Below are 20304 nucleotides of genomic sequence, written 5' to 3'. Positions count from 1 at the left end.
CATACATTCTTGTGTGAGGTTTAAGTGTTCAAATTCTAGGATTTCAGGAGCCAAATTGCTAGATTCAGCGATGCTGGGTTTGGATGCCTGATCTGTTGTTTGTGCTGTGTTAACAGATCTGGTCTGTTGGGTAGTTTGACATGAGGCACTACTGACAGGTCTAGTAGTGTTGTATACCAAGGTTGTCTTGCCCATGTAGGTGCTATTAGTATGAGTTTGAGTTTGTTTTGACTCAATCTGTTTGCTAGATATGGAAGAAGAGGGAGAGGGGGAAAAGCGTACGCAAATATCCCTGACCAATTCATCCATAGAGCATTGCCTTGAGACTGCTGGTGTGGGTACCTGGATGCGAAGTTTTGGCATTTTGCGTTCTCTTTTGTTGCAAATAGGTCTATTTGAGGTGTTCCCCAAATTTGAAAGTAAGATTTTAGAATTTGGGGGTGAATCTCCCATTCGTGTACTTGTTGGTGATCCCGAGAGAGATTGTCTGCTAGCTGGTTCTGGATCCCTGGAATAAACTGTGCTATTAGGCGAATGTGGTTGTGAATTGCCCACTGCCATATCCTTTGTGCTAGGAGACACAGCTGTGTCGAGTGTGTTCCCCCCTGTTTGTTTAGATAATACATTGTCGTCATGTTGTCTGTTTTGCCAAGAATGTATTTGTGGATTATGATGGGTTGAAATGCTTTCAACGCTAGGAATACTGCTAACAATTCGAGGTGATTTATATGAAACCTTCTTTGATGTACGTCCCATTGTCCTTGGATGCTGTGTTGATTGAGGTGTGCTCCCCACCCTGTCATGGAAGCATCTGTAGTTATCACATATTGTGGCACTGGGTCTTGGAAAGGCCGCCCTTTGTTTAAATTTATACTGTCCCACCATAGAAGCGAGATGTATGTTTGGCGGTCTATCAACACCAGATCTAGAAGGTGACCCTGTGCATGTGACCATTGTGATGCTAGGCACCGTTGTAAGGGCCTCATGTGCAATCTTGCGTTTGGGACAATGGCTATGCATGAGGACATCATGCCTAGGAGTTTTAACACCATCTTTGCATGTATTTTTTGTGTTGGATACATGGCTTGTATGACTTTGTAAACATTTTGAACCCTTTGTGGACTTGGAGTGGCTATCCCTTTTGTTGTGTTGATTGTCGCTCCCAAGTATTGCTGTGTTTGGCACGGCAGAATGTGTGACTTTGTATAGTTGATGGAGAACCCTAGTTTGTAGAGGGTTTGTATGACATAATCTGTGTGGTGTGAACACTTTGTTAGGGAGTTGGTCTTGATTAGCCAATCGTCTAGGTAGGGGAACACGTGTATTTGCTGCCTTCTGATATGTGCAGCTACTACTGCTAGACATTTTGTAAAGACTCTCGGTGCGGTTGTTATACCGAACGGCAACACTTTGAATTGGTAATGTATTCCCTTGAATACGAACCTTAGGTATTTCCTGTGCGAGGGATGTATCGGTATGTGGAAATACGCGTCTTTTAGATCTAAGGTTGTCATGTAGTCTTGTTGTCTCAACAGTGGTAATACATCCTGTAGCGTGACCATGTGAAAGTGTTCCGATTTGATGTAGGTGTTTAGTGTTCTGAGATCTAAGATTGGTCTCAGTGTTTTGTCTTTTTTTGGTATTAGAAAGTACAGTGAGTAAACTCCTGTGTTCTTTTGTGGACCTGGTACTAATTCTATTGCGTCTTTTTGCAGTAATGCTTGAACTTCTAGTTGTAGAAGGTCTAAATGCTGTTTTGACATATTCTGTGTTTTGGGTGGGACGTTTGGAGGGAGTTGTAGAAATTCTATGCAATAACCATGTCGGATAATTGCTAAGACGCAAGTGTCTGTTGTTATCTCCTCCCAAAATTTGTAGAACTGGCTTAGTCTTCCCCCCACTGGTGTTGTGTGAAGGGGTTGAGTGACTTGTGAGTCACTGTTTGGTTGGTGGGGTCTTGGGACCCTGAAATTTTCCCCGGTTTCTAGGGAATTGTCCCCCTCTGTATTGGCCCCGAAAGCCTCCCCTTTGGTACTGTCCCTGGTAGGTAGACGGTGTTGTTTGTGAGGTACTAGCTTGTGTGGTTTGACCTCGAAACCCCCCTCTGAAGGTTGTTTTGCGAAACGTGCCAAAAGTGCCTCTGCCCTGCGGGGAATAGAGTGCGCCCATGGCCTTAGCTGTGTCAGTATCTTTTTTCAATTTTTCAATTGCCGTGTCCACTTCGGGTCCAAACAATTGTTGTTCATTGAACGGCATATTGAGCACTGCCTGTTGTATCTCGGGTTTGAAGCCGGATGTGCGCAACGATGCGTGCCTCCTTATGGTTACCGCGGTATTTATTGTTCTTGCAGCTGTATCCGCTGCATCCATAGAGGAACGTATTTGGTTGTTGGAGATATTTTGTCCCTCCTCAACCACTTGTTTTGCCCGTTTCTGGAATTTTTTGGGTAGATGCTCGATGAGATGCTGCATCTCGTCCCAATGGGCTCTGTCATATCGCGCTAGGAGCGCCTGCGAGTTAGCGATGCGCCACTGGTTTGCAGCTTGTACTGCAACCCTTTTCCCAGCTGCGTCGAACTTGCGGCACTCCTTGTCTGGAGGTGGTGCGTCGCCTGATGTGTGCGAGTTGGCTCTTTTACAAGCTGCTCCTACGACAACTGAATCTGGTGGCAGTTGTGATGTGATAAAAGCAGGGTCCGTGGGTGGTGCTTTATATTTCTTCTCCACCCTTGGAGTTATTGCTCTGCTTTTGACAGGTTCTTTAAAGATCTGTTTAGCGTGCCTTAGCATTCCCGGGAGCATAGGGAGGCTTTGTTAATTGCAATGGGTGGAGGAGAGGGTGTTGAAAAGGAAGTCATCTTCGACAGGCTCTGAGTGTAAAGACACGTTATGGAACTCTGCTGCCCTAGCTACCACCTGTGCATACGCTGTACTGTCTTCAGGTGGTGAGGGCTTAGTAGGGTACGACTCAGGGCTATTGTCTGATACTGGGGCGTCATAGAGATCCCACGCATCCTGGTCATCTTGGCTCATAGTGGTATGAGCTGGTGAATGTGACGGAGTCTGTGCCGGTGATGTATGAGTTACCGGTGGTGGAGTTACCTTCTTTACCACTTTTGCTTGTGGTGTCTTTTCTTGTGGTTGGAAATCGAGTTTCCTTTTCCTCCTGATTGGGGGGAAGAGTGCCGATCTTCCCTGTACCACTTTGTATGAAGATCCGCTTTTGTGTGTGGTCTACATCTGTGGTTTGTAAATCTTCCTCAAACCTGTGTTTGCGCATTTGGGAGGACAGTGATTGTTCCTCTGTGTACGAACTGGCTGTCGGTTCAGTTTCTGGTCGTTTAGGCACCGAAACTGTGTCTTTTGTTGTTTTCGGCTCCGTCGAGATTTTTCTCTTTTTCGGTGTCGAACTTTCTCGGCGTCGGCCATCTTCGGTGCCGCTGTCTCTGTGCCGAGCAGCCTCGGTGGTGCTGTCTCGGTGTCGACCCTTTTCTGCAGCACTTTCTCAGTCCCGAGATTGCTGCGTGCCTGTGTCTCGACCCGAGTCGGACGACCTCGGCACCAGTTCGCCTTTTTTCGGTGCCGATGGACGGTCACCTACTTTATGGGTTGAGCCATGGCCTGTTGGCAGTGGCTTCCCCTGGGCTTTGTCTGTTTTCCCGTGTGGTGCTTGCTTCGACGTCTTACTCACGGTTTCTTCGACGTCGAATTCTTCCGAGTCCGATTCATGGATGGAGAAGGCTTCCTCTTCTTCTCCCTGTTCCTCGAACCCTCGTTGTCCTGTCGGCGTGGACGCCATCTGCAACCGTCTGGCTCTTCGGTCACGGAGCGTTTTTCTCGACCAAAACGCTCGACAGGCTTCACACGTTTCTTCCTTGTGCTCGGGTGACAGGCACAAGTTACAGACCAAATGCTGGTCTGTATAGGGATATTTACTGTGGCATTTAGGACAGAATCGGAACGGGGTCCGTTCCATCAGTCTCGATGTTGCACGCGGTCGGGCCGACCAGGCCCCGACGGGGGATCGAAATTACCCCGAAGGGCTACCGGAGCTCTTCAGGATTCGGTGTCGATTCTAAACTAACCCGATACCGAACGAAACAATACCGACGTAGTTTTCCGAAGTTATGACTATCTTTCCGTCCCGAAACACGGAGCGAAAAGGAACACGTCCGAACCCGATGGCGGAAAAAAAACAATCTAAGATGGAGTCGACGCCCATGCGCAATGGAAACAAAGGAGGAGGAGTCCCTTGGTCTCGTGACTCGAAAAGACTTCTTCTAAGAAAAACAACTTGTAACACTCCGACCCAACACCAGATGGCGGACTATGCACAGCATGTGTATCTGCAGCTACACATGCCACCGAACAATTGTTTTCTTTGCCAAATTTTGAGGTTTGCAAAGGATTCTGGGTAACAGAACCTGGTGAGAGAGACACAAGTTACCCCATCCTGGGTTCCCCTAAGTGTCTAGTTTTCAGAAATGTCCAGGTTTTCCTAGATGCCGGATGAGCTGGAGGCCAAAATCCACAGCTAGGCACTTTGCAAAAAACAAGTCAGTTGTCAATGTTAAAATGTGATGTGTCAATGTTGCGTTTTGGGGAATTTCCTGTTGCGGGTACTAAGCCTACCCACACAAGTGAGGTGTTATTTTTTTATTGGGAGACTTGGGGGAACGCTGGGTGGAAGGAAATTTGCGGCTCCTCCCAGATTCCAGAACTTTCTGTCACCGAAATATGAGGAAAAAGTGTTAGTTTTTTTTGGCCAAATTTTGAGGTTTGCAAAGGATTCTAGGCAACAGAACCTGGTGAGAGCCCCACAAGTCACCCCTTTCTGAAGTCCCCTCGGTGTCAGTTTTAAAAAATGCACAGGTTTGGTAGGTTTCCCCAGGTGCCGGCTGAGTTAGAGGCCAAAACCCACAGATAAGGCACTTTACAAAAAACATGTCAGATTTCAACGTAAAAATGTGATGTGCCCATGTTGTGTTTCCTGTCGCAGGTATTAGACCTACCCACGCAAGTGAGGTACCATTTTTATCAGGAGACTTGGGGAAATACAGAATAGAAGAACAAGTGTTATTGGCCCTTGTCTTTCTCTACATTTTTTACTTCCAAATGTAAGGCAGTGTGTAAAAAAGACATCTATTTGAGAAAGGCCCTGTAATTCACATGATAGTATGGGCACCCCGGAATTCAGAGATGTGCAAATAACCACTGCTTCTCTACACCTTATCTTGTGCCCATTTTGGAAATACTAAGGTTTTCTTGATACCTATTTTTCACTCTTTATATTTCAGCAAATGAATTGCTGTATACCCGGTATACAATGAAAACCCATTGGAAGGTGCAGCTCATTTATTGGCTCTGGGTACCTAGGGTTCTTGATGAACCTACAAGCCCTATATATCCCCGAAACCAAAAAAAGAGTCCAGCAGATGTAACGGTATATTGCTGTTGAAAATCTGACATCGCAGGAAAAAAGTTACAGAGTAAAACATGGAGAGAAATGGCTGTTTTTTGCACCTCAATTTCAATATTTTCTTTTATTTCAGCTGTTCTTTTCTGTAGGAAAACCTTGTAGGATCTACACACGTTACCCTATGCTGAATTCAGAATTTAGTCTACCTTTCAGAAATGTTTAGCTGTCAGGGATCCAGCATTGGTTTCACACCCATTTATTTGACTAACTGGAAGGAAGCTAAATGCACAAAAAGTAGTAAAATGAAAATGTCACTTACCCAGTGTACATCTGTTCGTGGCATCAGTCGCTGAAGATTCACATGTTGTGCATAGCCCGCCATCTGGTGTTGGGTCGGAGTGTTACAAGTTGTTTTTCTTCGAAGAAGTCTTTCGAGTCACGGGACCGAGGGACTCCTCCTCTTTGTCTCCATTGCGCATGGGCGTCGACTCCATCTTCGATTGTTTTCCCCGCAGAGGGTGAGGTAGGAGTTGTTTGTTAGTAATAGTGCCCATGCAATGGAGTGAATAAGTATGTACCTATCTAAGATTTAATATATTTACAAATGTACAAAGTTGAAGCTAACTTCCAAACGGCTACAGGCTCCCGGGGAGGTGGGTGGGCACATGTGAATCTTCAGCGACTGATGCCACGAACAGATGTACACTGGGTAAGTGACATTTTCAGTTCGATGGCATCTGTCGCTGTAGATACACATGTTGTGCATAGACTAGTAAGCAGTTATCTCCCCAAAAGCGGTGGCTCAGCCTGTAGGAGTGGAAGTAGTCTGAAATAAGGTTCTTAGTACGGCTTGACCTACTGTGGCTTGTTGTGCTGATAGCACGTCTACACAGTAGTGCTTGGTAAATGTGTGAGGCGTAGACCATGTGGCTGCCTTACATATTTTGTGCATTGGAATATTCCCTAGGAAGGCCATGGTAGCGCCTTTCTTTCTGGTTGAGTGTGCCCTTGGTGTAATGGGCAGTTGTCTTTTTGCTTTAAGGTAGCAGATTTGGATGCACTTAACTATCCATCTGGCTATACCCTGTTTCGATATTGGGTTTCCTGAGTGAGGTTTTTGAAATGCAATAAACAGTTGTTTAATTTTTCTGATGTTTTTAGTTCTGTCGATGTAGTACATTAGTGCTCTTTTGACGTCTAATGTATGTAGTGCCCTTTCAGCTATGGAATCTGGCTGTGGGAAGAACACTGGTAGCTCTACCGTTTGATTTAGGTGGAACGGTGAAATAACCTTTGGCAAAAATTTAGGATTGGTCCTTAGGACTACTTTATTTTTGTGTAGTTGGATAAAAGGTTCTTGTATTACGCCTGAATTTCACTTACTCTTCTTAGAGATGTGATGGCGATGAGAAATGCAACTTTCCACGTTAGGAATTGTATTTCGCAAGAGTGCATAGGTTCAAAGGGTGGACCCATGAGTCTTGTTAAGACGATGTTGAGGTTCCATGAAGGAACGGGTGGTGTCCTTGGTGGTATAATTCTTTTGAGGCCTTCCATAAACGCTTTAATGACAGGTATCCTAAATAGTGAAGTTGAATGGGTAATCTGCAGGTATGCAGATATTGCTGCTAGGTGTATTTTAATGAAAGAGAAGGCCAGGTTCGATTTTTGTAAGTGTAGTAAGTAACCCACTACATCCTTTGGAGATGCGTGTAATGGTTGAATTTGATTATGATGGCAGTAGCAAACAAACCTTTTCCATTTGCTTGCATAGCAGTGTCTAGTGGATGGTCTTCTGGCTTGCTTTATGACTTCCATACATTCTTGTGTGAGGTTTAAGTGTCCGAATTCTAGGATTTCAGGAGCCAGATTGCTAGATTCAGCGATGCTGGGTTTGGATGCCTGATCTGTTGTTTGTGTTGTGTTAACAGATCTGGCCTGTTGGGCAACTTGACGTGGGGTACTACTGATAGGTCTAGCAGTGTTGTGTACCATGGTTGCCTTGCCCATGTTGGTGCTATCAGTATGAGTTTGAGTTTGTTTTGACTCAATTTGTTTACTAGATATGGAAGGAGAGGGAGAGGGGGAAAAGCGTACGCAAATATCCCTGACCAGTTCATCCATAGGGCATTGCCTTGAGACTGCCTGTGTGGGTATCTGGATGCGAAGTTTTGGCATTTTGCGTTCTCTTTTGTTGCAAATAAGTCTATTTGAGGTGTTCCCCAACGTTTGAAGTAAGTGTTTAGAATTTGGGGGTGAATTTCCCACTCGTGGACCTGTTGGTGATCTCGAGAGAGATTGTCTGCAAGTTGATTCTGGATCCCTGGAATAAACTGTGCTATTAGGCGAATGTGGTTGTGAATTGCCCATCGCCATATTTTTTGTGCCAGAAGGCACAGCTGTGTCGAGTGTGTCCCCCCCTGTTTGTTTAGAAAATACATTGTTGTCATGTTGTCCGTTTTGACAAGAATGTATTTGTGAGTTATGATTGGTTGAAAAGCTTTTAATGCTTGGAAAACTGCCAGTAGTTCGAGGTGATTTATATGCAGCTTTCTTTGATGTACGTCCCATTGTCCTTGTATGCTGTGTTGATTGAGGTGTGCTCCCCACCCTGTCATGGAAGCATCTGTTGTTATCACGTATTGTGGCACTGGGTCTTGGAAAGGCCGCACTTTGTGTAAATTTATATTGTTCCACCATAGAAGCGAGAGGTATGTTAGGCGGTCTATCAACACCAGATCTAGAAGCTGACCCTGTGCTTGTGACCATTGTGATGCTAGGCACTGTTGTAAGGGCCGCATGTGCAACCTTGCGTGTGGGACAATGGCTATGCATGAGGACATCATGCCTAGGAGTTGTAATATCATCTTCGCCTGTATTCTTTGTGTTGGATACATGGGTTGTATAACCTTTTGGAAATTTTGAACCCTTTGTGGACTTGGAGTGGCTATTCCCTTTGTTGTATCTATTGTCGCTCCTAGGTATTGTTGTACCTTGCATGGCAGAATGTGTGATTTCGCATAGTTGATGGTGAAACCGAGTTTGTAGAGGGTTTGTATGACCTGATCTGTGTGGTGTGAGCACCTTGTCAGTGAGTCGGTCTTGATTAGCCAGTCGTCTAGATACGGGAATACGTGTATTTGCTGCCTTCTGATGTGTGCAGCCACTACTGCTAGGCACTTTGTGAAGACTCTTGGTGCAGTTGTTAAACCGAAGGGCAATACTTTGAATTGGTAATGTATTCCTCTGAATATGAACCTTAGGTATTTCCTGTGCGACGGATGTATTGGTATGTGGAAATACGCGTCTTTGAGATCTAAGGTTGTCATGTAATCTTGTTGCTTTAGCAATGGTAACACTTCCTGTAGCGTGACCATGTGAAAGTGTTCTGATTTGATGTATGTGTTTAGTGTTCTGAGGTCTAGGATTGGTCTCAGTGTTTTGTCCTTCTTTGGTATTAGAAAGTACAGTGAGTAAACCCCTGTATTTGTTTGTGTATCTGGTACCAGTTCTATTGCGTTCTTTTGCAGTAATGCTTGAACTTCTATTTCTAGAAGGTCCGAATGTTGTTTTGATATATTTTGTGCCTTTGGTGGTATGTTTGGAAGGATTTGTAGAAATTCTATGCAATAACCATGTTGGATAATTGCTAAGACCCAAGTGTCTGTTGTTATGTTCTCCCACTCTTGGTAATACTGACTTATTCTTCCCCCCACTGGTGTTGTGTGGAGGGGATGAGTGACGTGTGAGTCACTGTTTGTTTGTTGGTGTTTTGGGGCCTTGAAATTTTCCCCTGCTTCTAGGGAATTGTCCCCCTCTGTATTGGCCCCGAAAGCCTCCCCTTTGGTACTGTCCCTGGTAGGTGGACGGTGTTGACTGTGAGGTACTGGGTTGTGTGGATTGACCCCGAAACCCCCCTCTAAAGGTTGTCTTGCGGAAGGTGTTGAAAGTGCCTCTGCTCTGCGGGGAGTAGAGCGCGCCCATGGCTTTTGCAGTGTCAGTGTCCTTTTTTAGCTTCTCAATTGCCGTGTCCACTTCAGGTCCGAACAATTGTTGCTCATTGAATGGCATATTGAGCACCGCCTGCTGTATCTCTGGTTTAAAACCAGATGTTCGTAGCCACGCGTGCCTTCGGATGGTTACTGCCGTGTTAACCGTTCTTGCTGCTGTGTCCGCTGCGTCCATAGAGGAGCGTATCTGGTTATTGGAGATGTTTTGGCCCTCCTCAACCACTTGTTTCGCCCTCTTTTGTAGTTCCGTGGGTAGGTGCTCAATGAGGTGTTGCATTTCATCCCAGTGGGCTCTGTCATATCGCGCTAGGAGCGCTTGAGAGTTTGCGATGCGCCACTGGTTTGCAGCCTGTACTGCGACCCTTTTACCGGCTGCATCGAACTTTCGGCTCTCCTTATCTGGGGGTGGTGCATCGCCCGATGTGTGGGAGTTTGCTCTCTTGCGAGCCGCCCCTACCACAACCGAATCTGGTGGTAGTTGTGAGGTGATGAAAGCTGGGTCTGTGGGAGGTGCTTTATATTTTTTTTCCACCCTCGGTGTTATTGCCCTACTTTTGACAGGCTCTTTGAATATGTCCTTTGCGTGCCTTAGCATTCCTGGGAGCATAGGCAGGCTTTGGTAGGTGCTATGTGTGGAAGAGAGGGTGTTGAAGAGGAAGTCATCTTCGACAGGCTCCGAGTGTAGAGACACGTTGTGGAACTCTGCTGCTCTAGCCACCACTTGTGAATATGCTGTGCTGTCTTCTGGTGGTGAGGGCTTTGTAGGATACGCCTCAGGACTGTTGTCCGACACTGGGGCGTCGTATAAGTCCCAAGCATCTTGGTCCTGGTCACCTTGGCTTAAGGTGGTGTGAGCCGGTGAATGTGAAGGAGTCTGTGCTGGTGAAATGGGAGCCACAGGTGGAGGAGAGGGTGGCGGAGTTACCTTCTTCACCAGTTTTGTTTGTGGTGTTTGTTCTTGTTGGAACTCCAGTCTCCTCTTCCTCCTAATAGGGGGAAGGGTGCTTATTTTCCCTGTTCCACTCTGTATAAAAATCCTTTTTTGAGTGTGGTCCACCTCGGTGGATTGTAATTCCTCTTCGAATCTATGCTTTCGCATCTGAGAGGACAGTGATTGTTCCTCTGAATAGGAACCGGTAGTTGGCTCGGTTGCGGGTCGTTTTGGCACCGAAACCATGTCCACGCTCTTTTTCGGCTCCGAGGCGACTTTCCTCTTTTTCGGAGTCGGCCCCTCTCGGCGTCGATCCTCCTCGGTGCCGCTGTCTCTGCGTCGAGCAGCTTCGGCTCCGCTATCTCGGCGTCGATCTTTGCCGGCAGCACTATCTTGGTCCCGATATGGCTGGGTGCCTGTGTCTCGACCCGAGTCGGACGATCTCGGCACTATTTCGACCTTCTTCGGTGCCGATGGTCGGTCACCGAGTTTATGGGTTGAGCCATGGCCTGACGGCAGTGGCGTCCCCTGGGCCTTGTTAGTTTTCTTATGTGCTATCTTCGACGTCTTACTCACTGTTTCATGGTCGTCGAATTCGTCCGAGTCCGATTCATGGATCGAGAAGGCTTCTACTTCTTCTTGTTCCTCGAAATCTCGGTGTCCTGTCGGCGTGGACGCCATTTGCAGTCTTCTGGCTCGGCGGTCACGGAGCGTTTTTCGGGACCGGAACGCACGACAGGCCTCACAAGTTTCTTCCCTGTGCTCGGGCGACACGTACAGGTTACAGACCGAATGTTGGTCTGTATATGGGTATTTGTTGTGGCATTTAGGACAGAAACGGAACGGGGTCCGTTCCATCAGCGTCGATGTCACACGCGGTCGGGCCGACCAGGCCCCGACGGGGGATCGAAAACTACCCCGAAGGGCAACGGAGATGTTATCGTATCGATGCGATGTCGATGCTATCTAACCCGATCCCGAACGCAACAATACCGACGTAAGTTTCCGATTTTTAGCTAACTTTCCGTTCCAAAACCCGGAGCGAAAGGAACACGTCAGAACCCGATGGCGGAAAGAAAACAATCGAAGATGGAGTCGACGCCCATGCGCAATGGAGACAAAGAGGAGGAGTCCCTCGGTCCTGTGACTCGAAAGACTTCTTCGAAGAAAAACAACTTGTAACACTCCGACCCAACACCAGATGGCGGGCTATGCACAACATGTGTATCTACAGCGACAGATGCCATCGAACATGGGGTATGTCCCAGTAAAATGCAAAAATTGTGCTGAAAAATGTGGTTTTCTGATTCAAGCCTAACTGTTCCTGAAAACTGGGAAGATGGTAGTGTTAGCACCGCAAACCTTTTGTTGATGCTATTTTCAGGGGGAAAAAAACACATGCCTTCTTCTGCAGCCCTTTTTTCCCATTTTTTTTTTTTTTAAACAAAATTTTCGCTGTATATTGGCTAATTTCTTGGTCTCCTCCAGGGGAACCCACAAACTCTGGGTACCTCTAGAATCCCTAGGATGTTGAGAAAAAGGATGCAACTTTGGCGTGGGTAGCTTATGTGGACAAAATGTTATGAGGGTTTAAGTGCAAACTGCCCTAAATAGCCAAAAAAAGGCCTGGCACCTGATAGGAAAAAGACCTGGCAGCGAAGGGGTTAATTAATACACACAAAAAATATATACTACACATAAAGTAAAGCACACAAGTAAAGCCAGAAGTCTCTACAACCCTCTGTGCCACCGTTCTGTAATAAAGCTCCTAGACGCTAAGCACTATAAAAACACATTTAACATTGAATTATGTAGACCATATTGTGCATGGTTACTGTTCAAACCTACAGAAATAGTACCAATACATGTACTGCAGTGATGCAGTTGCAGCAGCTGGTGTGAAGTCAAATGTTCCCAGTCCATCCATCCAAGGCAACAGAAGTGTCCACCAATCCCTGACAAGGGCACTGCTCTGGTGGTACCAGGGGTCTGGATAGGGTGTCCTGAAACAGTTACTAGAGTCCCACTAAACCATAGCTACTGGGCTAACTGTAGGAGCAGTGCTTTAAATGGAAAAATAGAAGTGCAGGTACTCTGTACCAGAGTACCTGCTGGTTTCTGAGAAGTGCCGGTACTCTCCAATTAAAAGTATTACGTTTTTCTTGAGATGTGCCGGTACTCTCCCTCTCAAAATAAAAAAGTGCCGGTACTCAGTACCGGACAGTACCGGCCCATTTAAAGCACTGTGTAGGAGGGTAATGGCTTGTCCACAAAAAAGGTGGGGGCCTGTGCCACAAGGCCCGCTGGTCGCAGTATAGATTTTCTAATAGCAGTTCACCCATGTGGACAGTACCATTTTCTATCAGTGCAGCACAAGCAAGGACAAAGCTGGAGGAACACCCGTCCCCCCACAATGATGTTGATGTGCAGTAAGTTTATCTTGAGCAGCTGTCTGAAGTCCCCTTGTGTTCCAGAGCACAAATATGTATTCTGCCTATGTCTCTTCTTTGCATGACACCAACGTTTGGGGTGTTCTGTGGGACAGAAGGCTGCAAAAATGTGATATCTGGGTGTTTTGTTGGAGTGTGGCTCTGCCACAGCTCAGGGGAAATCTTTCTCTTGGTCCCAATGTTCTCTGGGATTATTTGCCTCTTTGGAAATGGACTGAAGAAGTCTTCTAGTGATCTTGGCTTGTTTTTAGACCTTAAAGGATCTGTTTGAGGTTTAGCAAAAATGTAACGTGTTTCTGGGAGATGGTAGATGTGTTTTTGCATGAATCTCCTCCATCAGCTTAAGATACTTCCAAGAAATGCCTGAACAATCATTCTGGGTCTTCGGATCGTCTTGCGGGGTTGATGCTCACTCACCTTCGACACCTGCTTTCTTTGTATATACCCAGTGTAGTACTGAACTAACTTCATGTGACATCAAGGACGAAGTCAAAGGCCTGCTTATCTAGATCCCACCCCTTGGTGTCATTCTAAGACGAGCTGGAAGGAGAGTAGCAGACTTGCGTTGACAGTGAAAGATGTATGCCATATTCTGTGCACGTCCGCTCAGTCCTCCGTCTTTGGGGGTTTAAATCCATTTGCCTGGTCTCAAAGGTGGATCACCTGTTTTCAGCACTGAATACAATGGCATAAAAACTGAGGTAAGGTTGAGCCTAAGTAAGGATGTATTGATGGTTTTGGGTACTGATTACCAGTCACTCTTGAAACCAAACCTTGAGAACCAGAAGAAATGTAAGAGTCTGAAACCAACAGCATATGGCATGCAGCATACATGCTGTTGCAGATCCTAACTGTGCATATGAAGGAATTTAGATTAAAATGCTGTGTAAGGTGGGGTCCACAGAGTGGGGGAGCAATATGAAAGCCCGTGCAAGGAGGTTGCAATGACAGCCCAAGATGAGACTGTCTGCAAAACACAAGGACAGGACTACAAAGAGAGAAGAGTCTCCCCAGACAGGGGGAGGGAACTGAGGGGAATCCATTGTAAGTCAGAGATGAGGACTGTATCATGAGAGACGTAAAGGCCAGGGAAGAGTGCCAAAGCGGGAGGCTTACCTGTGTGAGTTCGTGCAGAGCCTGGCTGTCCCGCTCTCGTCTGTCAGTGCTGTGGATCCCACTGTGGGAAAAGGCTCGTGGTCTTGTCAGCTGGGTTAAAGAGGCAGAATGGACTTGACGTTCTCCGGAAGGGTGCCCCACCATGGTAGCACTAGCTTTGGATTCCAGCATACCTGAGGCAGCTGATAACATCTCAGTGGAGACTAGAAATTCAATGTGAGAAAAGGTGTCAGATGTGAGATGCATCACAAAATATGCCTTGACCTGATCCAAAATCTCTACTTCAATGCAACTACACACAGCACTGTGCTTATCATCCATGACTCGACAAGGACCCGCAAATCACATAACTCCCTATAGCCTCACAAGTCAATGAATGCCACTCTAGCGAGCACAGGAAGACCCCCAACCCTTCCCTCATGCAGGGTAGCACAAGTAAAGACCCACAAACAAGAGTTACCACCCTCATCCATAGCAGCCAGGTATGAGGAACATAAATAGGTGTTATCTCTTCTAAGCCACCTCAGTCAGATCTGCTGTCACCATCTGCGGCGATACCACTATCACCTTTAACATCCATGACAGGCAGGTCCAGGGGGTTGCAAACACCCCCAGCTCTATCACTGTTAGGTCTTGGGAGGCCATGACTCTACAGGGTCACACAGCTCTCACCTAACCTTAAAAAAAGGTTTTGTCAGTCAAAGGGAAAACACAAGCTCAACAATATGCATTTGGGGACACAGACTAAATAAAATAGGACTGGAAACTCTGTGGAGTCTCCAGGAACATGGGCCAGCAGCAGGAACAAGCAACTGAATACACTGCTAAGTCGAAGGCTCTCTGCCTCAGTGCGTGAAGCTGTGCGGTCCGTGATCATTTCTTTGTCAGCTCGGCTTGTTTATCCCCTAGCAAGCATGGCAATCAGGCAAGCTTGTTGTAAGGGCTCCCTGCTTAACAGCTGTGACAAATCAGAAATGGGTACTCATGTAGGGGAGAGCCCAAAATGTACTCCCCGTTTAAGCGTTTCTACCCTGGCTGTGTGGAGAGTGGCAGTGGTGATACTTGTCCCTCGCTGGGAGTAGGGGTTGTTTAACCTGTGGCCCCATGAGGAGCTTACCACCCAGCAACATCCTGAAAAGTCTGATCAGTCTGCCAAAACGCAGATCATGGCTTCCGTCATGTATGAGGGATGCCTGTAACATTTGTAACGCGTAGGTCTGTGTGTGTGCCATGACTGGTGAGTGCACTGGAAACCATGTGTGAGAGGTGTACCACAGAACTGCCTGTGCCTGGCTGACTGTCGACAAAGGGCACTGTAGCGGCACATACACTCTCCCGCTTGCCCCCTTCCTCAAAACCAGGTGTGGCTGGTGGCACTGGCAGCTGGCTCTGATCCTTTGTCGACCCTTTTACAAAACTCCATTTTGTGTGTCATGTCACGCTCCACTTGCAAAAGCCAACTCCAGACGAGGGACTTACTCACTGCATTGCGGTGGTCAGGACAGCAGGTAGCCGGCACTTTGTGACCAGCAACACCTGGAAGATGCTTCTGAAACTGCGATAAAGCCTTGTGTCCTTGAAACACTGCAGCTTTGGATGGTGTCTAGAGGCATACGGTCTTGGTCACCAAAGGACTAGAGTCACTAGACCCCTCTACCAGTACATGTTTGATCCTATGCCACGTGAGGTAGCGGGGTCCAACTTGTATGCAGCACAGCCGGGCAGGAGATGTGTATCCGCTGTCCGGTTTGAAGACCTGGCTTAAGGGGCTTCTCTTTTCAAGAGTCCTTCACCCAGCTGTCCTCGAGGCACAGCCTCTGGGAGGAGAAAGCTATCTCTCAGTGGTGGAATCTCCAGCCTGGAGCTCCCACAAGACAGTCACTGAGAGGTGTGAGGCTTATGCACCAGGCTGTCATCAGTCCCAACTGAAGAAGTGATCAGGGAAGGACAAAAGGGTAGGCCTCACCCAAGGGTTCTCACCGTGCTCAGAGTTTGCAGCCCCACACATCACCTTAACCACCCACCAAATGGCAGTGCTAATGAAGAGTAACCACTAGCTTCTTACAAAGCAGAAGACCTAATCGGATAGCTAGAAGAATCCTGTCTCCACTCTTTTCGCTCTAGTACATCAGTTGCGCGAGCAATGCATCTCCATAACCTTGGAACACAACCTTCACCTCTGTCTTGTGCCAAGTTAGGCCAGGGGTATCCAAAATGGATCCCAGAAAACTTCTCTACTTGGGCTCATTCACATACACACCATGCATGTACTGCATAGGCTACACACATCAACATGCATAACACACACGGTATGATAGCGCTAAGTACTGGTAAGCACAAAGCAGCAACATTTCATACAAGTGGGTCATCAAGCTTCCACCCCACTGAATCAGATAAAGGTTTATCTCACTAGAGATCCTGAAGGCACAGAGCGTCGCCACCACAGCTCTATGCGCTAAACTCATGACACACACAGCAGCCACTGCCAGTAATGACAGCACTACTGGTGCGCTCCTCCAGGTCGAAGGGCAAGTCCATGCAGTCATGTCAGGGCCGGGTCTCAGCCTCTGCGCACATGCTAGATCAGTAGCAACCCCAGGAAACCAGACACAGGCAGTCGGTGGCTACTCAGGACAAGGGAATGTGGCCGTACACCATGCAGGAGACACCTCAGTTCCAACAGTATTTATCTGCCTTGGCTGCAGAGGTGGCTCGCTACCAAAGCCCTTCTTGCAGCCTGCTGCGTCCACTACATTGCTCGGTTTCTGAGGTTTGAGTTCACCTTTCAGACCGGACTCACCTCCTGGGGCTGCCGCAGTGCCAGTTTCGGACATGCTTCTCTCCCTCATTTCTTTGTGGAGCCCGCCTGGACCAGCAATCAACTGCTTCACGTCTGACGTGGACTTCTTTCTGTCCTTGTTGCACCACTTCCAGTCTGGATGGGCCTTGAAGTGCGCCTCCTTCACCTGCAGAGAGAAGCACAATTATGGAGTGAATCAACACACTGAAGCATTCTCCTGGATCCGTCGCTGACCACAACACGGACTGAAGGCCCCCTTCTTCTAGCTCTCCTTAACCCTGCCACAAACTGAGGCCCATCCCTCAGGAGGCACCCACCGCCCCATGAACTCATACTAGACTGAGCCTTCGCCATCCCTGGCAGGCTTCACAGCAGACTCGCCCCCTTCCATCGGCTGCTGACATTTTCTGAGGCATCCATTCCATTTGACCAAACACAGCACCTCAGCCCCCCTTCATCCCTCGCTCCCACATGAGTCTAAAGCCTGCTCCTTTCACGTACACTGGCTCTCACCGCAGTCAAAGGCCCTCGATCCCACCCAGCCCTGCTCTGCCAACCTCTATCCCCAAATAGTAATCAGGTCCCAGGGATCCCCCTTCCAGGTTCAGATTCTTCAACTGTTTGTACCTCTGCCTTCTTTCTTCGTCAATTGTCTTGGAGCTGGTTAAATGGTTTAGACTTGTTCCTTTGTTGAAGTCTGACTACTCCAGGCCACAGCTACCCAGGATTGAGCTAAGGTTTGACAAATGAAGCCTGATCGGTCCTTGAATGGTTGGTAGTGCATTACACTGTTAGGTCTCACAACCACACCACATAATACACCCCATTTCGTCACTCTGATGATATTAAATATAATTTACAAGAGTTTCAACCTCCTGAATTAAGTCTTCACTTCTTAATCTTGCTGTCCTAGGAGAGCCTAAAGGGTTGGCTATGCAATGTGCATAGAACATGCACTACTGCCCTGTGGCACCCGGGGTAAACAACAGTAACACTGCCCAGTAACATCTGACTGCCCCAGAAACCCTCCCAAGACCAGGCCGCGACCCCGTTTTCAAACAATGGGCATTTATCGGGTTCCTCATCATTTTTTTCAGTAGTTAGCAAATAACATACACCTAACAGAGATTGTTCCTGTTTGTAATTTAGTTACCAATAGCGGTCTGCATTACTGCTTCCTAACAGGGGCATTCAAGAAAACAGACTTTACCAGAAACCCGCCATTGTATCTCAAGATCTGTGAAAGTCCCATCTCTACGTTCTAGACCATGAGGTACCTATACAGCTGCCCTACACCTAGTCCCCTTTTGATGCCCTGGTAAAAGATACTGTCACAGGCTTGTCTTAGCACCACCTGGCTAGGCTAGCTCCAGGCCCAAGCACACTTCATTGCCTCAGCTGATGCACAGCTCCCGGCCCGTGCCTTACAGTGAATTGAATACCTTATTCTTGGTCTGACCCTAATCTCAACCCTGTTGTATATGCAAACTGGACATTCATTCATGCCTAGGTTGTGAATAGGAGTACTCTTCACCTGCCAGCCCTAACCGAGTAACACCACCCCCTGGCCCCGGTCTCACTGGTACCTGAAACGCCAGGTCATGGTATTTCTGCTTCTCCTTGGGCCCCAGTGCGTACCACCACTCGCCCAGGATCTTGCTGACGGTGCGGTTGTCCTGATTGGGATGCCTCTGGTGGACTAAGGCCCGGTGCCTCTTGCTGAAGATCATGAATGCATTCATTGGCCGCCGGATGTGGTCTTTTTCTCTCTGAAAGACAAGGTTTGTTAGGTAGCACCTCTAAAGAATTTGGTATGGCACTCTACAGAGGGCACCTCCAACCCTCTGCACGGCCTCTCAAACACTTCATATCGTGCCCTCACCCCCCACGTGCTGCATTCCAATTGGAAATGGACCAACAACACACCTGCGGCACCAACGCTACCTCCACTACTACAAGGGCAAGGATGTGGAATTCCTACTGCCGGATACCCAGGACACATTGTTTGGGGTCAAGGACAACAAGCTGTCATGTCTATTTTGTTGTTGGGACAAGTGGCCCCAACCCCTTGCAGCACATACCCTTTGGATGCCAGTTTACAGTGAATTATGGACCAGGTAAGGGCACTGTCTGCAATTAAGGTAATATTTGTGTTCATATGTGAATGCTGCTCGAACTTGTCATTGATGATTCATCAATGCAAAGCCTTTATAATTAGGTTGAGCAGTCTAAGGGAATGATGTAAGCCTCAGACTACACTACTGAGTGGTTCCAGTATAACAATGTATGCACATATTTGCAAAGTTTAACAATATGAGGCTAAGCATATTGCTTAATAATGCTCTCTGATTAGATGCAAATATTTGCAGAATCTAGAAGCAAGATTGATGATTCTTTGCTTTCAAATAAACTGTCGCAAAACAATGCAAATAGGCAAAAAACCCACGCTGAACTATTGTGAAATTTTAGGTAGAATTTCTATGAAGCATCATTTAGTAAATTGTGTTGGTGCATGCTAGTACTTCTAAAAAAAAAAAATATTCATAATGCAAAATCATGGTAACGAGTTTCAACAGGATTATGGAAAACATTAACATAAACGAGCATTGGCAAAGTCAAAAGGTCTGACATTGGTGGTCAGCCATTTGATTTTGTCAATGGGAGTGTCGTTTTGACATGGTTTTAGTACAACTTCACAGCTGTGGGAGCTGCTGAGCCCATACCATTATAACAAACATGGACAAAAATAAAAATATTTTTGTTCTCAAAAAGCAGGCCTTGCCACAACGTTCCTGGCACTGAATAAAACTACTTTGTGTGCAATATGCTCCTTGTGAAAGAGCAGGATGCTGTCACTTATAGTGAAGCCAGGCGATACATAGAGAAAGAGATAGAAGTTTAATAAAAACAAAAGGTCTTGGTTAACGCCAGACCTAATTACGGGCCCGATTCTTAAAGAAAGTTACAAAAATGCACCCATGGTATACGATCTTGCATTAGTGCAGAGTTCCGGCTTTCATGAACAAACAGAAAGAGGCCAGAAAATCATACTCCTACAAAATATTTGTGAGCTGCATTTTACCAGAAGCAAATATGCATCTGTAGATTTGCTCATGCGAAAATCTACTGAGCGTTTACAAGTTACCTCCCCTCCCCACAACCACCACTTTTTTCCCCCAACCCTAGGAGAAGTTTCACTTCTGCTCTTGTCAGGATTAAATGTTCAATCTTTCTCAATGTGGGAAAAGATTAGAGAAGAGCTGGTGAAAACCCCTAAAACATGCAAATTGTAGGTTTGCACAGACTCTGAAAGCACCGCTACCTCCAGCCACAGTATGTAGATCTGCAGAAAGGTGGCAATGTAAGGGAACTGCTAATATTCAACCCCTACTAGAGTATGGACCCTGGCATAATCAGAGAGGCTATTATCACAGCCCTTATATAATGAGACTGCTGACATTATCTGTCGCATCACTATGCGGCACAAGTGGATTTTTTTTCAGGGCAAGAAGATTTATAAAGCAACCTGTCCCACTGACAAGTATATATTTTATTAAATTCCACACCCTTGACGGGCA

General features: G+C 46.8%; 1 protein-coding gene across 5 annotated transcripts in view; it reads right to left on the bottom strand.

The window, feature by feature from the left end:
* The window catches only part of CIC (capicua transcriptional repressor), a 410013-nt gene that overhangs the window by 225275 nt on the left and 164434 nt on the right, over nucleotides 1-20304 (bottom strand). For all 5 annotated transcript variants that reach the window (XM_069201390.1, XM_069201393.1, XM_069201394.1 and 2 more), the window contains 3 exons: nucleotides 18313-18495; nucleotides 16727-16892; nucleotides 13927-14129 (listed from right to left, as the gene is read on the bottom strand). In XM_069201390.1, the coding sequence (XP_069057491.1) occupies nucleotides 13927-14129; nucleotides 16727-16892; nucleotides 18313-18495 (552 nt within the window). The remainder of the gene's footprint in view (nucleotides 1-13926; nucleotides 14130-16726; nucleotides 16893-18312; nucleotides 18496-20304) is intronic.

Source organism: Pleurodeles waltl, chromosome 7 (assembly GCF_031143425.1).
Source record: "Pleurodeles waltl isolate 20211129_DDA chromosome 7, aPleWal1.hap1.20221129, whole genome shotgun sequence".
NCBI classification, from domain to species: domain Eukaryota; kingdom Metazoa; phylum Chordata; class Amphibia; order Caudata; family Salamandridae; genus Pleurodeles; species Pleurodeles waltl.
The sequence above is the reverse complement of the archived record's forward strand: the minus strand, read 5'-3'. Positions and strand labels throughout refer to the sequence as shown.